This window comes from Salmo salar, chromosome ssa10 (genome assembly GCF_905237065.1).
Source record: "Salmo salar chromosome ssa10, Ssal_v3.1, whole genome shotgun sequence".
NCBI classification, from domain to species: domain Eukaryota; kingdom Metazoa; phylum Chordata; class Actinopteri; order Salmoniformes; family Salmonidae; genus Salmo; species Salmo salar.
In genome coordinates this window covers 108,469,639-108,491,573 of record NC_059451.1, presented here as the reverse complement: position 1 = coordinate 108,491,573, position 21,935 = coordinate 108,469,639, and the positions used below count along the sequence as shown (strand labels likewise).

At 50.3% G+C, this 21,935-nt stretch overlaps 1 protein-coding gene across 5 annotated transcripts in view; it reads left to right on the top strand.

Annotated features, from left to right (window-relative positions):
- LOC106561462 (protein-methionine sulfoxide oxidase mical2b) overlaps window positions 1-21,935 on the top strand; it is a 114,436-nt gene that overhangs the window by 59,360 nt on the left and 33,141 nt on the right. For all 5 annotated transcript variants that reach the window (XM_045688374.1, XM_014125452.2, XM_045688372.1 and 2 more), the window contains exons 8-13: window positions 15,979-16,236; window positions 16,523-16,638; window positions 18,357-18,483; window positions 18,613-18,703; window positions 19,389-19,536; window positions 20,626-20,825. In XM_045688374.1, coding sequence (XP_045544330.1) covers window positions 15,979-16,236; window positions 16,523-16,638; window positions 18,357-18,483; window positions 18,613-18,703; window positions 19,389-19,536; window positions 20,626-20,825 — 940 coding nt within the window. The remainder of the gene's footprint in view (window positions 1-15,978; window positions 16,237-16,522; window positions 16,639-18,356; window positions 18,484-18,612; window positions 18,704-19,388; window positions 19,537-20,625; window positions 20,826-21,935) is intronic.

Sequence of the window (21,935 nt, the reverse complement as noted above, 5' to 3'; positions counted from 1 at the left end):
GTGGACGCACGCGTTTATCTAGACGTGTGTGTGTGTGGACGCACGCGTTTATCTAGACGTGTGTGTGTGGACGCACGCGTTTATCTAGACGTGTGTGTGTGTGGACGCACGCGTTTATCTAGACGTGTGTGTGTGTGACGCACGCCGTTTATCTAGACGTGTGTGTGGACGCACGCGTTTATCTAGACGTGTGTGTGACGCACGCGTTTATCTAGACGTGTGTGTGGACGCACGCGTTTATCTAGACGTGTGTGTGGACGCACGCGTTTATCTAGACGTGTGTGTTGGACGCACGCCGTTTATCTAGACGTGTGTGGACGCACGCGTTTATCTAGACGCGTGTGTGTGGACGCACGCGTTTATCTAGACGTGTGTGTGGACGCACGCCGTTTATCTAGACGCGTGTGTGTGGACGCACGCGCTTATCTAGACGCGTGTGTGTGTGGACGCACGCGTTTATCTAGACGTGTGTGTGTGGACGCACGCCGTTTATCTAGACGTGTGTGTGTGGACGCACGCGTTTATCTAGACGTGTGTGGACGCACGCGTTTATCTAGACGCGTGTGGACGCACGCGTTTATCTAGACGTGTGTGGACGCACGCGTTTATCTAGACGTGTGTGGACGCACGCGTTTATCTAGACGTGTGTGTGGACGCACGCGCTTTATCTAGACGTGTGTGTGGACGCACGCGTTTATCTAGACGCGTGTGTGTGGACGCACGCCGCTTATCTAGACGTGTGTGTGTGGACGCACGCGTTTATCTAGACGTGTGTGTGTGGACGCACGCCGTTTATCTAGACGTGTGTGTGTGGACGCACGCGTTTATCTAGACGTGTGTGTGTGTGTGGACGCACGCGTTTATCTAGACGTGTGTGTGTGGACGCACGCGTTTATCTAGACGTGTGTGTGTGTGGACGCACGCGTTTATCTAGACGTGTGTGTGTGGACGCACGCGTTTATCTAGACGTGTGTGTGTGGACGCACGCGTTTATCTAGACGTGTGTGTGTGTGGACGCACGCGTTTATCTAGACGTGTGTGTGGGACGCACGCGTTTATCTAGACGTGTGTGTGTGTGACGCACGCGTTTATCTAGACGCGTGTGTGTGGACGCACGCGTTTATCTAGACGTGTGTGTGTGGACGCACGCGTTTATCTAGACGTGTGTGTGTGTGGACGCACGCGTTTATCTAGACGTGTGTGTGTGGGGTGGGACGCACGCGTTTATCTAGACGTGTGTGTGTGGACGCACGCGTTTATCTAGACGTGTGTGTGTGTGGACGCACGCGTTTATCTAGACGTGTGTGTGTGGACGCACGCGTTTATCTAGACGTGTGTGTGTGTGTGGACGCACGCGTTTATCTAGACGTGTGTGTGTGTGTGTGGACGCACGCGTTTATCTAGACGTGTGTGTGTGTGTGGACGCACGCGTTTATCTAGACGTGTGTGTGTGCGCACGCGTTTTATCTAGACGTGTGTGTGTGTGGACGCACGCGTTTATCTAGACGTGTGTGTGTGTGGGACGCACGCGTTTATCTAGACGTGTGTGTGTGGACGCACGCCGTTTATCTAGACGTGTGTGTGTGGACGCACGCGTTTATCTAGACGTGTGTGTGGACGCACGCCGTTTATCTAGACGTGTGTGTGTGGACGCACGCGTTTATCTAGACGTGTGTGTGACGCACGCGTTATCTAGACGTGTGTGGACGCACGCGCTTATCTAGACGTGTGTGTGGACGCACGCCGTTTATCTAGACGTGTGTGTGGGACGCACGCGTTTATCTAGACGTGTGTGGACGCCGTTTATCTAGACGTGTGTGTGTGGACGCACGCGTTTATCTAGACGTGTGTGTGTGGGACGCACGCGTTTATCTAGACGTGTGTGTGTGGACGCACGCGTTTATCTAGACGCGTGTGTGTGGACGCACGCGTTTATCTAGACGTGTGTGTGTGGACGCACGCGTTTATCTAGACGTGTGTGTGGACGCACGCGTTTATCTAGACGCGTGTGTGTGGACGCACGCGTTTATCTAGACGTGTGTGTGTGGACGCACGCGTTTATCTAGACGTGTGTGTGTGGACGCACGCGTTTATCTAGACGTGTGTGTGGACGCACGCGTTTATCTAGACGTGTGTGTGTGTGGACGCACGCGTTTATCTAGACGTGTGTGTGTGTGGACGCACGCGTTTATCTAGACGTGTGTGTGTGACGCACGCCGTTTATCTAGACGCGTGTGTGTGGACGCACGCGTTTATCTAGACGTGTGTGTGTGTGACGCACGCGTTTATCTAGACGTGTGTGTGTGTGGACGCACGCGTTTATCTAGACGTGTGTGTGTGTGGACGCACGCGTTTATCTAGACGTGTGTGTGTGTGGACGCACGCGTTTATCTAGACGTGTGTGTGTGTGGACGCACGCGTTTATCTAGACGTGTGTGTGTGTGTGGACGCACGCGTTTATCTAGACGTGTGTGTGTGGACGCACGCGTTTATCTAGACGTGTGTGTGTGGACGCACGCCGTTTATCTAGACGCGTGTGTGTGACGCACGCGTTTATCTAGACGTGTGTGCCGTGTGTGGACGCACGCGTTTATCTAGACGTGTGTGTGTGTGGACGCACGCGTTTATCTAGACGTGTGTGTGTGTGGACGCACGCGTTTATCTAGACGTGTGTGTGTGTGACGCAGCGCTTATCTAGACGTGTGTGGACGCACGCGTTTATCTAGACGTGTGTGTGTGTGGACGCACGCGTTTATCTAGACGTGTGTGTGTGTGGACGCACGCGTTTATCTAGACGTGTGTGTGGACGCACGCGTTTATCTAGACGTGTGTGTGGACGCACGCGTTTATCTAGACGTGTGTGTGTGGACGCACGCGTTTATCTAGACGTGTGTGTGTGGGACGCACGCGTTTATCTAGACGTGTGTGTGGACGCACGCGTTTATCTAGACGCGTGTGTGGACGCACGCGTTTATCTAGACGTGTGTGTGGACGCACGCGTTTATCTAGACGTGTGTGTGGACGCACGCGTTTATCTAGACGCGTGTGTGTGTGGACGCACGCCGTTTATCTAGACGTGTGTGTGTGGACGCACGCGTTTATCTAGACGTGTGTGTGGGACGCACGCGTTTATCTAGACGTGTGTGTGTGGGACGCACGCGTTTATCTAGACGTGTGTGTGTGGACGCACGCGTTTATCTAGACGTGTGTGTGTGGACGCACGCGTTTATCTAGACGCGTGTGTGTGTGGACGCACGCGTTTATCTAGACGTGTGTGTGTGTGGACGCACGCGTTTATCTAGACGTGTGTGTGTGGACGCACGCGTTTATCTAGACGTGTGTGTGTGGACGCACGCGTTTATCTAGACGTGTGTGTGTGTGGACGCACGCGTTTATCTAGACGTGTGTGTGTGTGGACGCACGCGTTTATCTAGACGTGTGTGTGTGTGGACGCACGCGTTTATCTAGACGTGTGTGTGTGTGGACGCACGCGTTTATCTAGACGTGTGTGTGTGTGGGACGCACGCGTTTATCTAGACGTGTGTGTGTGTGGACGCACGCGTTTATCTAGACGTGTGTGTGTGTGGACGCGCGCGTTTATCTAGACGTGTGTGTGTGTGTGGACGCACGCGTTTATCTAGACGTGTGTGTGTGTGTGGACGCACGCGTTTATCTAGACGTGTGTGTGTGTGACGCACGCGTTTATCTAGACGTGTGTGTGTGTGGGACGCACGCGTTTATCTAGACGTGTGTGTGTGTGACGCACGCGTTTATCTAGACGTGTGTGTGGACGCACGCGTTTATCTAGACGTGTGTGTGTGTGGACGCACGCGTTTATCTAGACGTGTGTGTGTGACGCACGCCGTTTATCTAGACGCGTGTGTGTGTGGACGCACGCGTTTATCTAGACGTGTGTGTGTGTGGACGCACGCGTTTATCTAGACGTGTGTGGACGCACGCGTTTATCTAGACGTGTGTGGACGCACGCGTTTATCTAGACGTGTGTGTGTGTGGACGCACGCGTTTATCTAGACGTGTGTGTGTGTGGACGCACGCGTTTATCTAGACGCGTGTGTGTGGACGCACGCGTTTATCTAGACGCGTGTGTGTGGACGCACGCGTTTATCTAGACGTGTGTGGACGCACGCGGTTATCTAGACGTGTGTGTGGACGCACGCCGTTTATCTAGACGTGTGTGTGTGGACGCACGCGGTTATCTAGACGTGTGTGTGTGTGGACGCACGCGTTTATCTAGACGCGTGTGTGTGTGGACGCACGCGTTTATCTAGACGCGTGTGTGTGTGTGTGGACGCACGCGTTTATCTAGACGTGTGTGTGTGGACGCACGCGGTTTATCTAGACGTGTGTGTGACGCACGCGTTTATCTAGACGTGTGTGTGTGGACGCACGCGTTTATCTAGACGTGTGTGTGTGTGGACGCACGCGTTTATCTAGACGTGTGTGTGTGTGGACGCACGCGTTTATCTAGACGTGTGTGTGTGTGGACGCACGCGTTTATCTAGACGTGTGTGTGTGTGTGTGGACGCACGCGTTTATCTAGACGTGTGTGTGTGGGACGCACGCGTTTATCTAGACGTGTGTGTGTGGACGCACGCGTTTATCTAGACGTGTGTGTGTGGACGCACGCCGTTTATCTAGACGTGTGTGTGTGGACGCACGCGTTTATCTAGACGTGTGTGTGTGGACGCACGCGTTTATCTAGACGTGTGTGTGTGGGACGCACGCGTTTATCTAGACGTGTGTGTGTGGACGCACGCCGTTTATCTAGACGTGTGTGTGTGTGACGCACGCGTTTATCTAGACGCGTGTGTGTGGACGCACGCGTTTATCTAGACGTGTGTGTGTGGACGCACGCCGTTTATCTAGACGTGTGTGTGTGGACGCACGCGTTTATCTAGACGCGTGTGTGGACGCACGCGCTTATTCTAGACGCGTGTGTGTGGACGCACGCGTTTATCTAGACGTGTGTGGACGCACGCGTTTATCTAGACGTGTGTGTGGACGCACGCCGTTTATCTAGACGTGTGTGTGACGCACGCGTTTATCTAGACGTGTGGACGCACGCGTTTATCTAGACGTGTGTGTGTGTGGACGCACGCGTTTATCTAGACGTGTGTGGACGCACGCCGCGTTTTATCTAGACGTGTGTGTGTGGACGCACGCGTTTATCTAGACGTGTGTGTGTGGACGCACGCGTTTATCTAGACGTGTGTGTGTGGACGCACGCGTTTATCTAGACGTGTGTGTGTGGACGCACGCGTTTATCTAGACGTGTGTGTGTGTGGACGCACGCCGTTTATCTAGACGTGTGTGTGTGTGGACGCACGCGTTTATCTAGACGTGTGTGTGTGGACGCACGCGTTTATCTAGACGTGTGTGTGTGTGGACGCACGCGTTTATCTAGACGTGTGTGTGTGTGGACGCACGCGTTTATCTAGACGTGTGTGTGTGTGGACGCACGCGTTTATCTAGACGTGTGTGTGTGTGGACGCACGCGTTTATCTAGACGTGTGTGTGTGTGTGGACGCACGCGGTTATCTAGACGTGTGTGTGACGCCGCGTTATCTAGACGCTGTGTGTGTGTGACGCGTTTATCTAGACGTGTGTGTGTGTGGACGCACGCGTTTATCTAGACGTGTGTGTGTGTGGACGCACGCGTTTATCTAGACGTGTGTGTGTGTGTGACGCACGCGTTTATCTAGACGTGTGTGTGTGGACGCACGCGTTTATCTAGACGTGTGTGTGGGACGCACGCGTTTATCTAGACGTGTGTGTGTGGACGCACGCGTTTATCTAGACGCGTGTGTGTGTGGACGCACGCGTTTATCTAGACGTGTGTGTGTGTGACGCACGCGTTTATCTAGACGCGTGTGTGGACGCACGCCGTTATCTAGACGCGTGTGTGTGGACGCACGCGTTTATCTAGACGTGTGTGTGTGGACGCACGCGTTTATCTAGACGTGTGTGTGTGGACGCACGCCGTTTATCTAGACGTGTGTGTGTGTGGACGCACGCGTTTATCTAGACGTGTGTGTGTGGACGCACGCGTTTATCTAGACGTGTGTGTGGACGCACGCGTTTATCTAGACGTGTGTGTGTGGACGCACGCGTTTATCTAGACGTGTGTGTGTGTGGACGCACGCGTTTATCTAGACGTGTGTGTGTGGACGCACGCGTTTATCTAGACGTGTGTGTGTGTGTGGACGCACGCGTTTATCTAGACGTGTGTGTGTGGACGCACGCGTTTATCTAGACGTGTGTGTGTGTGGACGCACGCGTTTATCTAGACGTGTGTGTGGACGCACGCGTTTATCTAGACGCGTGTGTGTGTGGACGCACGCGTTTATCTAGACGTGTGTGTGTGGACGCACGCGTTTATCTAGACGTGTGTGTGTGTGTGGACGCACGCGTTTATCTAGACGTGTGTGTGTGTGGACGCACGCGTTTATCTAGACGCGTGTGTGTGTGTGTGACGACGCGTTTATCTAGACGTGTGTGTGTGGACGCACGCGTTTATCTAGACGTGTGTGTGTGTGGACGCACGCGTTTATCTAGACGTGTGTGTGTGTGTGGACGCACGCGTTTATCTAGACGTGTGTGTGTGTGGACGCACGCCGTTTATCTAGACGTGTGTGTGTGTGGACGCACGCGTTTATCTAGACGTGTGTGTGGACGCACGCGTTTATCTAGACGTGTGTGTGTGGACGCACGCGTTTATCTAGACGTGTGTGTGTGTGGACGCACGCGTTTATCTAGACGTGTGTGTGTGTGGACGCACGCGTTTATCTAGACGTGTGTGTGTTGTGTGGACGCACGCGTTTATCTAGACGCGTGTGTGTGTGGACGCACGCGTTTATCTAGACGTGTGTGTGTGTGGACGCACGCGTTTATCTAGACGTGTGTGTGTGTGTGACGCACGCGTTTATCTAGACGTGTGTGTGTGTGTGTGGACGCACGCCGTTTATCTAGACGTGTGTGTGTGTGTACGCACGCGTTTATCTAGACGTGTGTGTGTGTGTGGACGCACGCGTTTATCTAGACGTGTGTGTGTGACGCCCTATCTAACGTTGTGTGGACGCACGCGTTTATCTAGACGCGTGTGTGTGTGGACGCACGCGTTTATCTAGACGCGTGTGTGTGTGTGTGGACGCACGCGTTTATCTAGACGCGTGTGTGTGTGTGGACGCACGCGTTTATCTAGACGTGTGTGTGTGTGGACGCACGCGTTTATCTAGACGTGTGTGTGTGTGACGCACGCGTTTATCTAGACGTGTGTGTGGACGCACGCGTTTATCTAGACGTGTGTGTGTGGACGCACGCCGTTTATCTAGACGTGTGTGTGTGTGGACGCACGCGTTTATCTAGACGTGTGTGTGGGACGCACGCGTTTATCTAGACGTGTGTGTGTGGACGCACGCGTTTATCTAGACGTGTGTGTGTGTGACGCACGCGTTTATCTAGACGTGTGTGTGGACGCACGCGTTTATCTAGACGTGTGTGTGTGTGACGCACGCGTTTATCTAGACGCGTGTGTGTGGACGCACGCGTTTATCTAGACGCGTGTGTGTGGACGCACGCCGTTTATCTAGACGTGTGTGTGTGGACGCACGCGTTTATCTAGACGTGTGTGTGTGGGACGCACGCCGTTTATCTAGACGTGTGTGTGTGGACGCACGCGTTTATCTAGACGTGTGTGTGTGGACGCACGCGCGTTTATCTAGACGCGTGTGTGTTGTGTGTGGACGCACGCGTTTATCTAGACGTGTGTGTGTGTGACGCACGCGTTTATCTAGACGTGTGTGTGTGACGCACGCGTTTATCTAGACGTGTGTGTGTGGACGCACGCCGTTTATCTAGACGTGTGTGTGTGTGGACGCACGCGTTTATCTAGACGCGTGTGTGTGTGGACGCACGCGTTTATCTAGACGGTGTGTGTGTGGACGCACGCGTTTATCTAGACGTGTGTGTGTGTGGACGCACGCGTTTATCTAGACGTGTGTGTGTGTGGACGCACGCGTTTATCCAGACGTGTGTGTGTGTGTGGACGCACGCGTTTATCTAGACGCGTGTGTGTGTCGTGTGTGTGGACGCACGCGTTTATCTAGACGTGTGTGTGTGTGGACGCACGCGTTTATCTAGACGTGTGTGTGTGTGGACGCACGCGTTTATCTAGACGTGTGTGTGTGTGTGGACGCACGCGTTTATCTAGACGTGTGTGTGTGGACGCACGCGTTTATCTAGACGTGTGTGTGTGTGTGGACGCACGCGCGGTTTATCTAGACGTGTGTGTGTGTGTGTGGACGCACGCGTTTATCTAGACGCGTGTGTGTGTGTGGACGCACGCGTTTATCTAGACGTGTGTGTGTGTGGACGCACGCGTTTATCTAGACGTGTGTGTGTGTGACGCACGCGTTTATCTAGACGTGTGTGTGTTGTGTGTGGACGCACGCGTTTATCTAGACGTGTGTGTGTGGACGCACGCGTTTATCTAGACGTGTGTGTGTGTGTGACGCACGCGTTTATCTAGACGTGTGTGTGTGTGTGTGACGCACGCGTTTATCTAGACGTGTGTGTGTGTGTGACGCCGCGTTATCTAGACGTGTGTGTGGACGCACGCGTTTATCTAGACGTGTGTGTGTGTGTGTGGACGCACGCGTTTATCTAGACGTGTGTGTGTGTGTGACGCACGCGTTTATCTAGACGTGTGTGTGTGTGTGGACGCACGCGCGTTTATCTAGACGTGTGTGTGTGTGACGCACGCGTTTATCTAGACGTGTGTGTGTGTGGACGCACGCGTTTATCTAGACGTGTGTGTGTGTGTGGACGCACGCGTTTATCTAGACGTGTGTGTGTGTGTGGACGCACGCGTTTATCTAGACGTGTGTGTGTGTGGACGCACGCGTTTATCTAGACGTGTGTGTGACGCACGCGTTTATCTAGACGGTGTGTGTTGACGCACGCCGTTTATCTAGACGTGTGTGGACGCGCGTTATCTAGACGTGTGTGCACGCGCTTATCTACGTGTGTGGACGCACGCGTTTATCTAGACGTGTGTGTGTTGTGGACGCACGCGTTTATCTAGACGTGTGTGGCGCCGCGTTATCTAACGTGTGTGTGTGGACGCACGCGTTTATCTAGACGTGTGTGTGTGTGTTGACGCACGCGTTTATCTAGACGTGTGTGTGTGTGGACGCACGCGTTTATCTAGACGCGTGTGTGTGTGGACGCACGCGTTTATCTAGACGTGTGTGTGTGTGGACGCACGCGTTTATCTAGACGTGTGTGTGTGTGTGTGGGCGCACGCGTTTATCTAGACGTGTGTGTGTGTGTGTGGGACGCACGCGTTTATCTAGACGTGTGTGTGTGTGTACGCACGCGTTTATCTAGACGTGTGTGTGTGGGACGCACGCGTTTATCTAGACGCGTGTGTGTGTGACGCACGCGTTTATCTAGACGTGTGTGTGTGTGGGACGCACGCGTTTATCTAGACGTGTGTGTGTGTGTGCGCGCGCGCTTATCTAGACGTGTGTGGACGCACGCGTTTATCTAGACGCGTGTGTGTGGACGCACGCGTTTATCTAGACGTGTGTGTGTGTGTGGACGCACGCGTTTATCTAGACGTGTGTGTGTGTGACGCACGCGTTTATCTAGACGTGTGTGTGTGTGGACGCACGCGTTTATCTAGACGTGTGTGTGTGTGTGGACGCACGCGTTTATCTAGACGTGTGTGTGTGTGACGCACGCGTTTATCTAGACGTGTGTGTGTGTGTGGACGCACGCGTTTATCTAGACGTGTGTGTGTGTGTGGACGCACGCGTTTATCTAGACGTGTGTGTGTGTGGACGCACGCGTTTATCTAGACGTGTGTGTGTGTGTGACGCACGCGTTTATCTAGACGTGTGTGTGTGTGGACGCACGCGTTTATCTAGACGTGTGTGTGTGTGTGACGCACGCGTTTATCTAGACGTGTGTGTGTGTGTGTGGACGCACGCGTTTATCTAGACGTGTGTGTGTGTGGACGCACGCGTTTATCTAGACGTGTGTGTGTGTGTGCGGACGCGCGTTTATCTAGACGTGTGTGTGTGTGGACGCACGCGTTTATCTAGACGTGTGTGTGTGTGTGGACGCACGCGTTTATCTAGACGTGTGTGTGTGTGTGGCGCACGCGTTTATCTAGACGCGTGTGTGTGTGTGTGGACGCACGCGTTTATCTAGACGTGTGTGTGTGGACGCACGCGTTTATCTAGACGTGTGTGTGTGTGGACGCACGCGTTTATCTAGACGTGTGTGTGTGTGGACGCACGCGTTTATCTAGACGTGTGTGTGTGTGGACGCACGCGTTTATCTAGACGTGTGTGTGTGTGTGTGGACGCACGCGTTTATCTAGACGTGTGTGTGTGTGTGGACGCACGCGTTTATCTAGACGTGTGTGTGTGGGGACGCACGCGTTTATCTAGACGTGTGTGTGTGGACGCACGCGTTTATCTAGACGTGTGTGTGTGTGTGGACGCACGCGTTTATCTAGACGCGTGTGTGTGTGTGGACGCACGCGTTTATCTAGACGTGTGTGTGTGTGTGTGGACGCACGCGTTTATCTAGACGTGTGTGTGTGTGTGACGCACGCGTTTATCTAGACGTGTGTGTGTGTGTGGACGCACGCGTTTATCTAGACGTGTGTGTGTGTGACGCACGCGTTTATCTAGACGTGTGTGTGTGTGTGGACGCACGCGTTTATCTAGACGTGTGTGTGTGTGTGACGCACGCGTTTATCTAGACGTGTGTGTGTGTGGACGCACGCGTTTATCTAGACGTGTGTGTGTGTGTGGACGCGCGTTTATCTAGACGTGTGTGTGTGGACGCACGCGTTTATCTAGACGTGTGTGTGGACGCACGCGTTTATCTAGACGTGTGTGTGGACGCCGCGTTTATCTAGACGTGTGTGTGTGTGACGCACGCGTTTATCTAGACGTGTGTGTGTTGTGTGGACGCACGCGTTTATCTAGACGTGTGTGTGTGGCTGTGTGTGTGGACGCACGCGTTTATCTAGACGTGTGTGTGTGTGTGACGCACGCGTTTATCTAGACGTGTGTGTGTGTGGACGCACGCGTTTATCTAGACGTGTGCTGTGTGTGTGGACGCACGCGTTTATCTAGACGTGTGTGTGTTGTGTGTGGACGCACGCGTTTATCTAGACGTGTGTGTGTGTGGACGCACGCGTTTATCTAGACGTGTGTGTGTGTGTGTGGACGCACGCGTTTATCTAGACGGTGTGTGTGGACGCGCGCGTTTATCTAGACGTGTGTGTGTGTTGGACGCACGCGTTTATCTAGACGTGTGTGTGTGTGTGTGTGGACGCACGCGTTTATCTAGACGTGTGTGTGTGTGTGGCACGCGTTTATCTAGACGTGTGTGTGTGGACGCACGCGTTTATCTAGACGTGTGTGTGTGTGTGGGCGCACGCGTTTATCTAGACGTGTGTGTGTGTGTGGACGCACGCGTTTATCTAGACGTGTGTGTGTGTGTGTGACGCACGCGTTTATCTAGACGTGTGTGTGTGTGTGTGCGCGCGTTTATCTAGACGTGTGTGTGTGGACGCACGCGTTTATCTAGACGTGTGTGTGTGTGTGGACGCACGCGTTTATCTAGACGTGTGTGTGTGTGGACGCACGCGTTTATCTAGACGTGTGTGTGTGTGGGACGCACGCGTTTATCTAGACGTGTGTGTGTGTGACGCACGCGTTTATCTAGACGTGTGTGTGTGTGTGTGGACGCACGCGTTTATCTAGACGTGTGTGTGTGTGGACGCACGCGTTTATCTAGACGTGTGTGTGTGTGTGGACGCACGCGTTTATCTAGACGTGTGTGTGTGTGGACGCACGCGTTTATCTAGACGTGTGTGTGTGTGTGTGACGCACGCGTTTATCTAGACGTGTGTGTGTGTGGACGCACGCGTTTATCTAGACGTGTGTGTGTGTGGTCGCACGCGTTTATCTAGACGTGTGTGTGTGTGTGTGGACGCACGCGTTTATCTAGACGTGTGTGTGTGTGTGGACGCACGCGTTTATCTAGACGTGTGTGTGTGTGGACGCACGCGTTTATCTAGACGTGTGTGTGTGTGGACGCACGCGTTTATCTAGACGGTGTGTGTGTGTGTGGACGCACGCGTTTATCTAGACGTGTGTGTGTGTGTGTGACGCACGCGTTTATCTAGACGTGTGTGTGTGTGGACGCACGCGTTTATCTAGACGTGTGTGTGTGTGTGGCGCCGCGTTTATCTAGACGTGTGTGTGTGTGTGTGGACGCACGCGTTTATCTAGACGTGTGTGTGTGTGGACGCACGCGTTTATCTAGACGTGTGTGTGTGTGTGTGTGTGGTGTGTGTGTGTGTGTGTGGACGCACGCGTTTATCTAGACGTGTGTGTGGACGCACGCGTTTATCTAGACGTGTGTGTGTGTGGACGCACGCGTTTATCTAGACGTGTGTGTGTGTGGACGCACGCGTTTATCTAGACGTGTGTGTGTGTGGACGCACGCGTTTATCTAGACGTGTGTGTGTGTGGACGCACGCGTTTATCTAGACGTGTGTGTGTGTGTGACGCACGCGTTTATCTAGACGTGTGTGTGTGTGTGGACGCACGCGTTTATCTAGACGTGTGTGTGTGTGTGTGGACGCACGCGTTTATCTAGACGTGTGTGTGTGTGTGACGCACGCGTTTATCTAGACGTGTGTGTGTGTGTGACGACGCGTTTATCTAGACGCGTGTGTGTGGACGCCGCGTTTATCTAGACGTGTGTGTGTGTGTGGACGCACGCGTTTATCTAGACGTGTGTGTGTGTGTGTGACGCACGCGTTTATCTAGACGTGTGTGTGTGTGGACGCACGCGTTTATCTAGACGTGTGTGTGTGTGTGTGGACGCACGCGTTTATCTAGACGTGTGTGTGTGTGTGTGTTGGACGCACGCGTTTATCTAGACGTGTGTGTGTGTGTGGGACGCACGCGTTTATCTAGAGGTGTGTGTGTGTGTGCGACGCGTTTATCTAGACGTGTGTGTGTGTGTGTGACGACGCGTTTATCTAGACGTGTGTGTGTGTGTGGACGCACGCGTTTATCTAGACGTGTGTGTGTGTGTGTGGACGCACGCGTTTATCTAGACGTGTGTGTGTGTGGACGCACGCGTTTATCTAGATGTGTGTGTGTGACGCACGCGTTTATCTAGACGTGTGTGTGTGTGTGGACGCACGCGTTTATCTAGAAGTGTGTGTGTGGACGCACGCGTTTATCTAGACGTGTGTGTGTGGGCGCGCGCGTTTATCTAGACGTGTGTGTGTGGACGCACGCGTTTATCTAGACGTGTGTGTGTGTGTGTGGACGCACGCGTTTATCTAGACGTGTGTGTGTGGACGCACGCGTTTATCTAGACGTGTGTGTGTGTACGCACGTGTTTATCTAGACGTGTGTGTGTGTGTGTGTGTGTGGACGCACGCGTTTATCTAGACGTGTGTGTTTGGACTTACGCGGTTATCTAGACGTGTGTGTGTGTGTGTGTGTGTGTGTGTGTGTGGCGCACGCGTTTATTCTAGAAGTGTGTGTGTGGACGCACGCGTTTATCTAGAAGTGTGTGTGTGTGTGTTGACGCACGCGTTTATCTAGAAGTGTGTGTGGGACGCACGCGTTTATCTAGAAGTGTGTGTGGACGCACGCGTTTATCTAGAAGTGTGTGTGGACGCACGCGTTTATCTAGAAGTGTGTGTGTGTGTGTGTGGACGCACGCGTTTATCTAGAAGTGTGTGTGTGTGTGTGTGTGTGGACGCACGCGTTTATCTAGAAGTGTGTGTGTGTGTGTGGACGCACGCGTTTATCTAGACGTGTGTGTGTGTGTGTGTGTGTGGACGCACGCGTTTATCTAGACGTGTGTGTGTGTGTGTGTGTGGACGCACGCGTTTATCTAGACGTGTGTGTGTGGACTTACGCGGTTATCTAGACGTGTGTGTGTGTGTGGACGCACGCGTTTATCTAGAAGTGTGTGTGTGGACGCACGCGTTTATCTAGAAGTGTGTGTGGACGCACGCGTTTATCTAGACGTGTGTGTGTGTACGCACGTGTTTATCTAGACGTGTGTGTGTGTGTGTGTGTGTGTGTGGACGCACGCTTTTATCTAGACGTGTGTGTGTGGACGCACGCGTTTATCTAGACGTGTCTGTGTGGACTTACGCGGTTATCTAGACGTGTGTGTGTGTGTGTGTGGACGCACGCGTTTATCTAGAAGTGTGTGTGGACGCACGCGTTTATCTAGAAGTGTGTGTGGACGCACGCGTTTATCTAGAAGTGTGTGTGGACGCACGCGTTTATCTAGAAGTGTGTGTGTGTGTGTGTGTGTGTGTGTGGACGCACGCGTTTATCTAGAAGTGTGTGTGTGTGTGGACGCACGCGTTTATCTAGAAGTGTGTGTGTGTGTGGACGCACGCGTTTATCTAGAAGTGTGTGTGTGTGTGGACGCACGCGTTTATCTAGACGTGTGTGTGTGTGTGTGGACGCACGCGTTTATCTAGACGTGTGTGTGTGTGTGGACGCACGCGTTTATCTAGACGTGTGTGTGTGGACTTACGCGGTTATCTAGACGTGTGTGTGTGTGTGTGTGTGGACGCACGCGTTTACCTAGAAGTGTGTGTGTGTGTGGACGCACGCGTTTATCTAGAAGTGTGTGTGTGTGGACGCACGCGTTTATCTAGAAGTGTGTGTGGACGCACGCGTTTATCTAGAAGTGTGTGTGGACGCACGCGTTTATCTAGAAGTGTGTGTGGACGCACGCGTTTATCTAGAAGTGTGTGTGGACGCACGCGTTTATCTAGAAGTGTGTGTGTGTGGACGCACGCGTTTATCTAGAAGTGTGTGTGTGTGTGTGTGGACGCACGCGTTTATCTAGACGTGTGTGTGTGTGTGGACGCACGCGTTTATCTAGACGTGTGTGTGTGTGTGTGGACGCACGCGTTTATCTAGACGTGTGTGTGTGTGTGTGTGTGGACGCACGCGTTTAACCAGACGTGTTTAACTACACTTCAGTGTCAGTCGGCACCAGTGATTACCGCCCCATTTCATTAGCATCCACAGGGAGGCACATCTGTCTCAAACCCAGCATGCTTCTCAACATCACACCGTGGGAGAGAGGCGCAGACAGTAGGCAACGGCCTTGTTTACATGAGTTATAAGGATGAGTGTTCTCTCTCTACAGGAAGCAGTCCTCTGTGAGGATGAGGGTGATGGGTGGTGTTAATTTTACAACAGTACACATTGTATCAGGACGTAGTCTATTAACAGACACAGCCCTCCCTGGCTTCATTTCCATTTTGTTTCCCGAAAGCTCGTTTTCATTTCATATCCTCCCTTTTTGAAGACCGACTCCTCATCCCTCCTGCTCTGAGTGTGACCTCTGTATGTAGTCTTAACTCTGATTATAGCACTGCTGCCTTGACTGATAAGTTGTCAGCAAGCTCTTGAATTGCATCTTTATCCCTACAATGAAAATCCGTTTTGATAAAATAATGGTGATCTGTAAGAATATTTGGGTAGAAGTGAAACCCCTGTAATTGCTTGCTCCCTGAGGTGAGACCTGTTCCTTTTGATGTTTCAGAAGCTGGTTCAAATCAACTGCCTTTTACTGTATAGTGTTTCCAATCCTGCTTATGTGTTCAGAAATGTTGAACAAAAGTCTAGGGCAACAGTAAAGTATTTGGGACCTGTGTTCACCTCCTCAGTCTGATCTCCACAGAATCAAGAGAGATTAGATACAGTAGGTTGGGCCCTGATGTTCTGCCGACCATGTGACCTGACCAGGATAATCTTAAGCCCCAGTTATAGTCTACAACCATCTCTATGGGCCTGGTAAAGGTAGAGCTCTGATCCTTTCGGAGCAATACCACTGATTTCCCATCAACCCTCCCTTTTTCTTGTCGTGCAGGATCACGTTGAAACAGAGAAGCTGCTGGGCCGAGACAACGTGAACCAGGAGGCTCTTCTGTCCTACGCCCGTGAGGCGGCCGACTTTGGCACCAACTACCAGTTGCCCTCTCTAGACTACGCCATCAACCACTGCAGCCAGCCCGACGTGGCCATGTTCGACTTCACCTGCATGTACGCCTCGGAGAACGCAGCTCTGGTCAGGGAGAAGTACGGACACCAGCTTCTTGTGTCCCTGGTGGGGGACAGTCTACTGGAGGTGAGGGGGGGTTGACTTCATACTAGATGTTGTACTGTTATGGGTGAAATGTATACGCACAACTAGGTTCTATTAAATCCTGTTTCAACTTGTTTGAAGAAACAAATGTGGGAAGGGTTTTCTGGGGATTGTTTTCCTTTGGGATGGTTCCAGTAGATCAGATGAGCATGGTTTTCCCCAAACATTCCCTATTGGCAGATTCTGAACATTTCCAGTTTGCTTATGTCGCTCAACTACTAGTGTGTCTCCTGAATGTATTGACCCTGTACATGTTCTCTTTCTCTAGCCCTTCTGGCCCATGGGGACTGGCTGTGCTCGAGGCTTCCTGGCTGCCTTTGACACGGTGTGGATGGTGAGGGGCTGGGTGCAGGGCAAGACCCCCCTGGAGATCCTGGCAGAAAGGTACTACAGTAGGCTGACGGATGTGACTGAAGTAATATGTACGTCCACACATAGACCTAATGGGATGAGCTTCTACTACTTCATCCATAATGAGAAACTGGTTTCAGTAACTGAAAAAATTGCTGTCAAGTGTTACAGGTTAGTAAATGTTAGTAAATGTTTGGTTATTCTATTAGTGGACGTTAAGGTAATTGTTTTTATTTGTAACTTTTTTTGTGGTGTTTACTGTTCCGCTGTGTAACAGGTCATCTGTTTGGCTTTTAACCTCTCTGGGCTAGGTGGCACCAAATCGTCCCACCTACGTAACAGCCAGTGTAATCCCGTGGCGCGTTATTGAAAAACCTCAAACATATGACTATTTTACACCATTTTAAAGACAAGACTCTCGTTAATCTAACCACACTGTCCGATTTCAAAAAGGCTTTACAACGAAAGCAAAACATTAGATTATGTCAGCAGAGTACCCAGCCAGAAATAATCAGACACCCATTTTTCAAGATAGCATATAATGTCACAAAAACCCAAACCACAGCTAAATGCAGCACTAACCTTTGATCTTCATCAGATGACAACCCTAGGACATTATGTTATACAATACATGCATGTTTTGTTCAATCAAGTTCATATTTATATCAAAAACCAGCTTTTTACATTAGCATGTGACTAGCATTCCCACCGAACACTGCCGGTGAATTTACTAAATTACTCACGATAAACGTTCACAAAAAGCATAACAATTATTTTAAGAATTATAGATACAGAACTCCTCTATGCACTCGATATGTCCGATTTTAAAATAGCTTTTCGGTGAAAGCACATTTTGCAATATTCTCAGTAGATAGCCCGGCATCACAGGGCTAGCTATTTAGACACCCAGCAAGTTTAGCACTCACCAAAGTCAGATTTACTATAAGAAAAATGTTATTACCTTTGCTGTCTTCGTCAGAATGCACTCCCAGGACTTCTACTTCAATAACAAATGTTGGTTTGGTTCAAAATAATCCATAGTTATATCCAAACAGCGGCGTTTTGTTCGTGCGTTCAAGACACTATCCGAAAGGGTAAATAAGGGTGACGAGCATGGCGCAATTCGTGACAAAAAAATTCTAAATATTCCATTACCGTACTTCGAAGCATGTCAACCGCTGTTTAAAATCAATTTTTATGCCATTTTTCTCATAAAAAGCGATAATATTCCGACCGGGAATCTGCGTTTAGGTAAACAGACGAAAGAAAATAAAGCATTCGGTCGACTCGGGCACGCGCCTAAGCCCATAGTACTCTGATCGGCCACTTGCCAAAAGCGATAATGTGTTTCAGCCAGAGGCTGCCTCGATATCGTTCAGCTTTTTCCCGGGCTCTGAGAGCCTATGGGAGCCGTAGGAAGTGTCACGTTAGAGCAAAGATCCTCAGTCTTCAATAAAAAGAGCCAAGATGAAACACAACTTGTCAGACAGGCCACTTCCTGCATGGAATCTTCTCAGGTTTTGGCCTGCCATTTGAGTTCTGTTATACTCACAGACACCATTCAAACAGTTTTAGAAACTTTAGGGTGTTTTCTATCCAAAGCCAATAATTATATGCATATTCTAGTTACTGGGCAGGAGTAGTAACCAGATTAAATCGGGTACGTTTTTTTATCCGGCCGTGTCAATACTGCCCCCTAGCCCTAACAGGTTAACAGAAACTGAATGATCATCTTCTGTTACGTTTTGTAGGGAGAGTCTCTACAGGCTATTACCCCAAACAACGACAGAGAACATCTCAAAGAACTTTGAGCAGTACACCATTGACCCGGTAACTCGGTACCCCAACCTCAACTCCAGCTGTGTCAAGCCACATCAGGTCTGTCTGAGATGGAGAGTACCTCACACTTTAAACAGGTTGTTTTATTTACAACAGTTGACATTAACATGCTTGACATGTATTGACATTTTCATGTTAAAGAAACTCATCACGCGAACTCTCTCTCAGGTGTGTCACCTGTTCATAAACGGGCAGCAGGACTCCTATCCTCTGGAACGCTGTGGACCCACGCATACATCTGTCAGTCTCTCCAGACGAGGTGAGTCGTCACGAAAACAGACTGACCACAGTCTGAGACCTGTCATTTCTCAGCCTGTCATCTCTGACTAACCCAGGTGTGATGGATCATCCTCTAATCATATCACAGGCTCAGACACAGCCAGGACATAGAAATACAATTACGCCTGCACTTCCACCCATCATGGATCATTGACTTGAATGGGAACGTCCGTTCTACAGGTAGCCTAGTGGTTAAGAGCGTTGGGCTAGTAACCGAAAGGTCGCTGTTAAGTCTGCTAGGGGATTCGAACCAATCTGTTGATGTGCCCTCGAGCAAGGCACTAAACACTAATTGCTCTAGATAGGAGTGTCTGCTAAATGACTAGTTGTATTTCTATGGGGCAGGAGCTGACCGTGAGGATCGGTCATTAGGACTTCTATCTGGTTATCCAATAATCTTACCTCAGCTGACAGTTAAGCCATTGTTCCTTTTATTATCACAGTTACAGGCTGGCACATTAAACAGGGTCAAACATGCCCAACAAAAGCGTGTGCTGGCCAACGCTCCCCTTCCCTCATACTACTCCCTTAACTTTGAGGTGTTATTACACCACTGTGATGTCTATGAACAGTAGCCTGGTGTGTTTATCTTTCTCTGTGGCTTTTGTTATTTGGTGAGGATGTCAGTGATTGGCTGACTGATTGGTTGACCCCTCTTCTTCCAGAGTCGGACATCCGGCCAAGCCGCCTCCTCACCTGGTGTCAGAAGCAGACTCGGGGTTATAGAGGCGTGGACGTCACCAACCTCACCACCTCCTGGAAGAGTGGCCTGGCGCTCTGTGCTCTTATACACCTCATCCGGCCTGACCTCATGTGAGAGAACACACATGTATATACATTGTATACACACACACACAGTCGTTGTCTTATCACCATCATCAAAACACACACTGATTATCATCTTGTCTGTGACCATGCACTGCTTTTGGTTCTGTCACATGTTATGCTGTTGAAAATGTCAACAGTGGCCTTGATTATACTGTTGACAAAACTTCTGTTAAACTTAAGGTGTGGGACTCGAGTTACAAACTGTCCAATATGTCCTGAACTTTGTAGGAAACAGCTAGATTTGTCTTAAGTAGATAAATGGCCTAAACCACACAAAGGAAAGAGCATTTGGTTATCATATTGCACTCTAAATTTTTATAAAGCATTTGATCTTCCAGTATTGGATACTGACGGCACTTATGAGGAGCTCCACGCCTTGAAATGTTTCCGGTTTACCTAAATGTCAAATGGGTTTTATCCCTTACGCTGTGTCAAATGGGGGTTTATCCCTTACGCTGTGTCAAATGGGGGTTTATCCCTTACGCTGTGTCAAATGGGGGTTTATCCCTTACGCTGTGTCAAATGGGGGTTTATCCCTTACGCTGTGTCAAATGGGGGTTTATCCCTTACGCTGTGTCAAATGGGGTTTTATCCCTTACGCTGTGTCAAATGGGGTTTTATCCCTTACGCTGTGTCAAATGGGGGTTTTATCCCTTACGCTGTGTCAAATGGGGGTTTTATCCCTTACGCTGTGTCAAATGGGGTTTGATCCCTTACGCTGTGTCGATGCAGTCTGAGCGGGCTGGGGGTACAGTCGTGATGACCTTATCCCTCTGGCTCTAGCTCCCGATTGGGTAATCCCCCCCACCCACCTTCCTTTCTGTGTCACCGGTGCATGTGATTGGACAGTTCATTCTGAATTAAACCATTTTATTGAAAGGAAACATGTTCATAACATTACTATGGGCTGTTGCGAAGGGCCTTAGATATCATCTTTTCAGTTCCCCTTTCATCACTCTGGTGTGGAAAGCAGAATGATTATAAAATGCATCATTAAACCAACAATCTGAACTTTATTGAGATCTTATAGGATGTAAACCTGATGCCTCATCTCTTTCTCGCTCTCCATCCTAGCGACTTTGACGCCCTGAATGAGGAGGACTCAGCCAAGAACAACCAGCTGGCCTTTGACATAGCAGAGCGTGAATTTGGTATCCAGCCTGTGACCACAGGGAAGGAGATGGCTCTGGACCAGGACCCAGACAAGCTGATGATGGTGCTGTACATCTCTAAGGTTTACGAGATGTTCCACAACTCACCTGCATCCATCACTGGTAGGCTGCTGTTCTGGGTCGTTCTCTCATGCCTCATCTGATGCCACAGTACAACACACTTTCAGAAGTAGCTACTGCACACACAGCCCCTGCTCAAGAGAGTCTACTTCCTGAAGCGCCAGAAATGTAAACTCCATGCACAACAGTTACATAATGGAACCCGATATTCCGATATGTTACCTACCATACTACATATGGAAAATAATGTTGCTATAATGCCGACTATTCTCCATAAATTACTCCATAACTGTGGAGTTTTACTACTTCTAAGGTATGCTATATTTCAGTTACATGCAGTATTCTGAAGGTTAGATTGAGGTAAGCTTCAATACATAATGAGGATGGTGTGTGACTGAGCGGTTATGACTTTGCGTCTGTCATGGTAGGATAGGATTGCATGTTACACATACAGTTGAAGTTGGAAGTTTACATACACCTTAGCCAAATACATTTAAACTCAGTTTTTCACATTTCCTGACATTTAATCCTAGTAAAAATTCCCTGTTTTAGGTCAGGTAGGATTAACACTTTATTTTAAGAATTTGAAATGTCAGAATAATAGTAGAGAATGATTTCAGCTTTTATTTCTTTCATCACATTCCCAGTGGGCCTTGCTCGCACACACATTTTCAGTTCTGCCCACACACTTTCTATAGGCTTGAGGTCAGGGCTTTTTGAGGGCCACTCCAATACCTTGACTTCGTTGTCCTTTAAGCCATTTTGCCACAACTTTGGAAGTATGCTTGGGGTCATTGTCCATTTGGAAGACCCATTTGCGACCAAGCTTTAACTTCCTGACTGATGTCTTGATGTTGCTTCAATATATCCACATAATTTACCTGCCTCATGATGCCATCTATTTTGTGAAGTACACCAGTCCCTCCTGCAGCAAAGCACCCCCACAACATGATGCTGCCACCCCCGTGCTTCACGGTTGGGATGGTGTTCTTCGGCTTGCAAGCATCCCCCTTTTTCCTCCAAACATAACAATGGTCATTATGGCCAAACAGTTCTATTTTTGTTTCATCAGACCAGAGGACGTTTCTCCTAAAAGTACAATCTTTGTCCCCAGGTGCAATTGCAAACTGTAGTCTGGCTTTTTTATGGTGG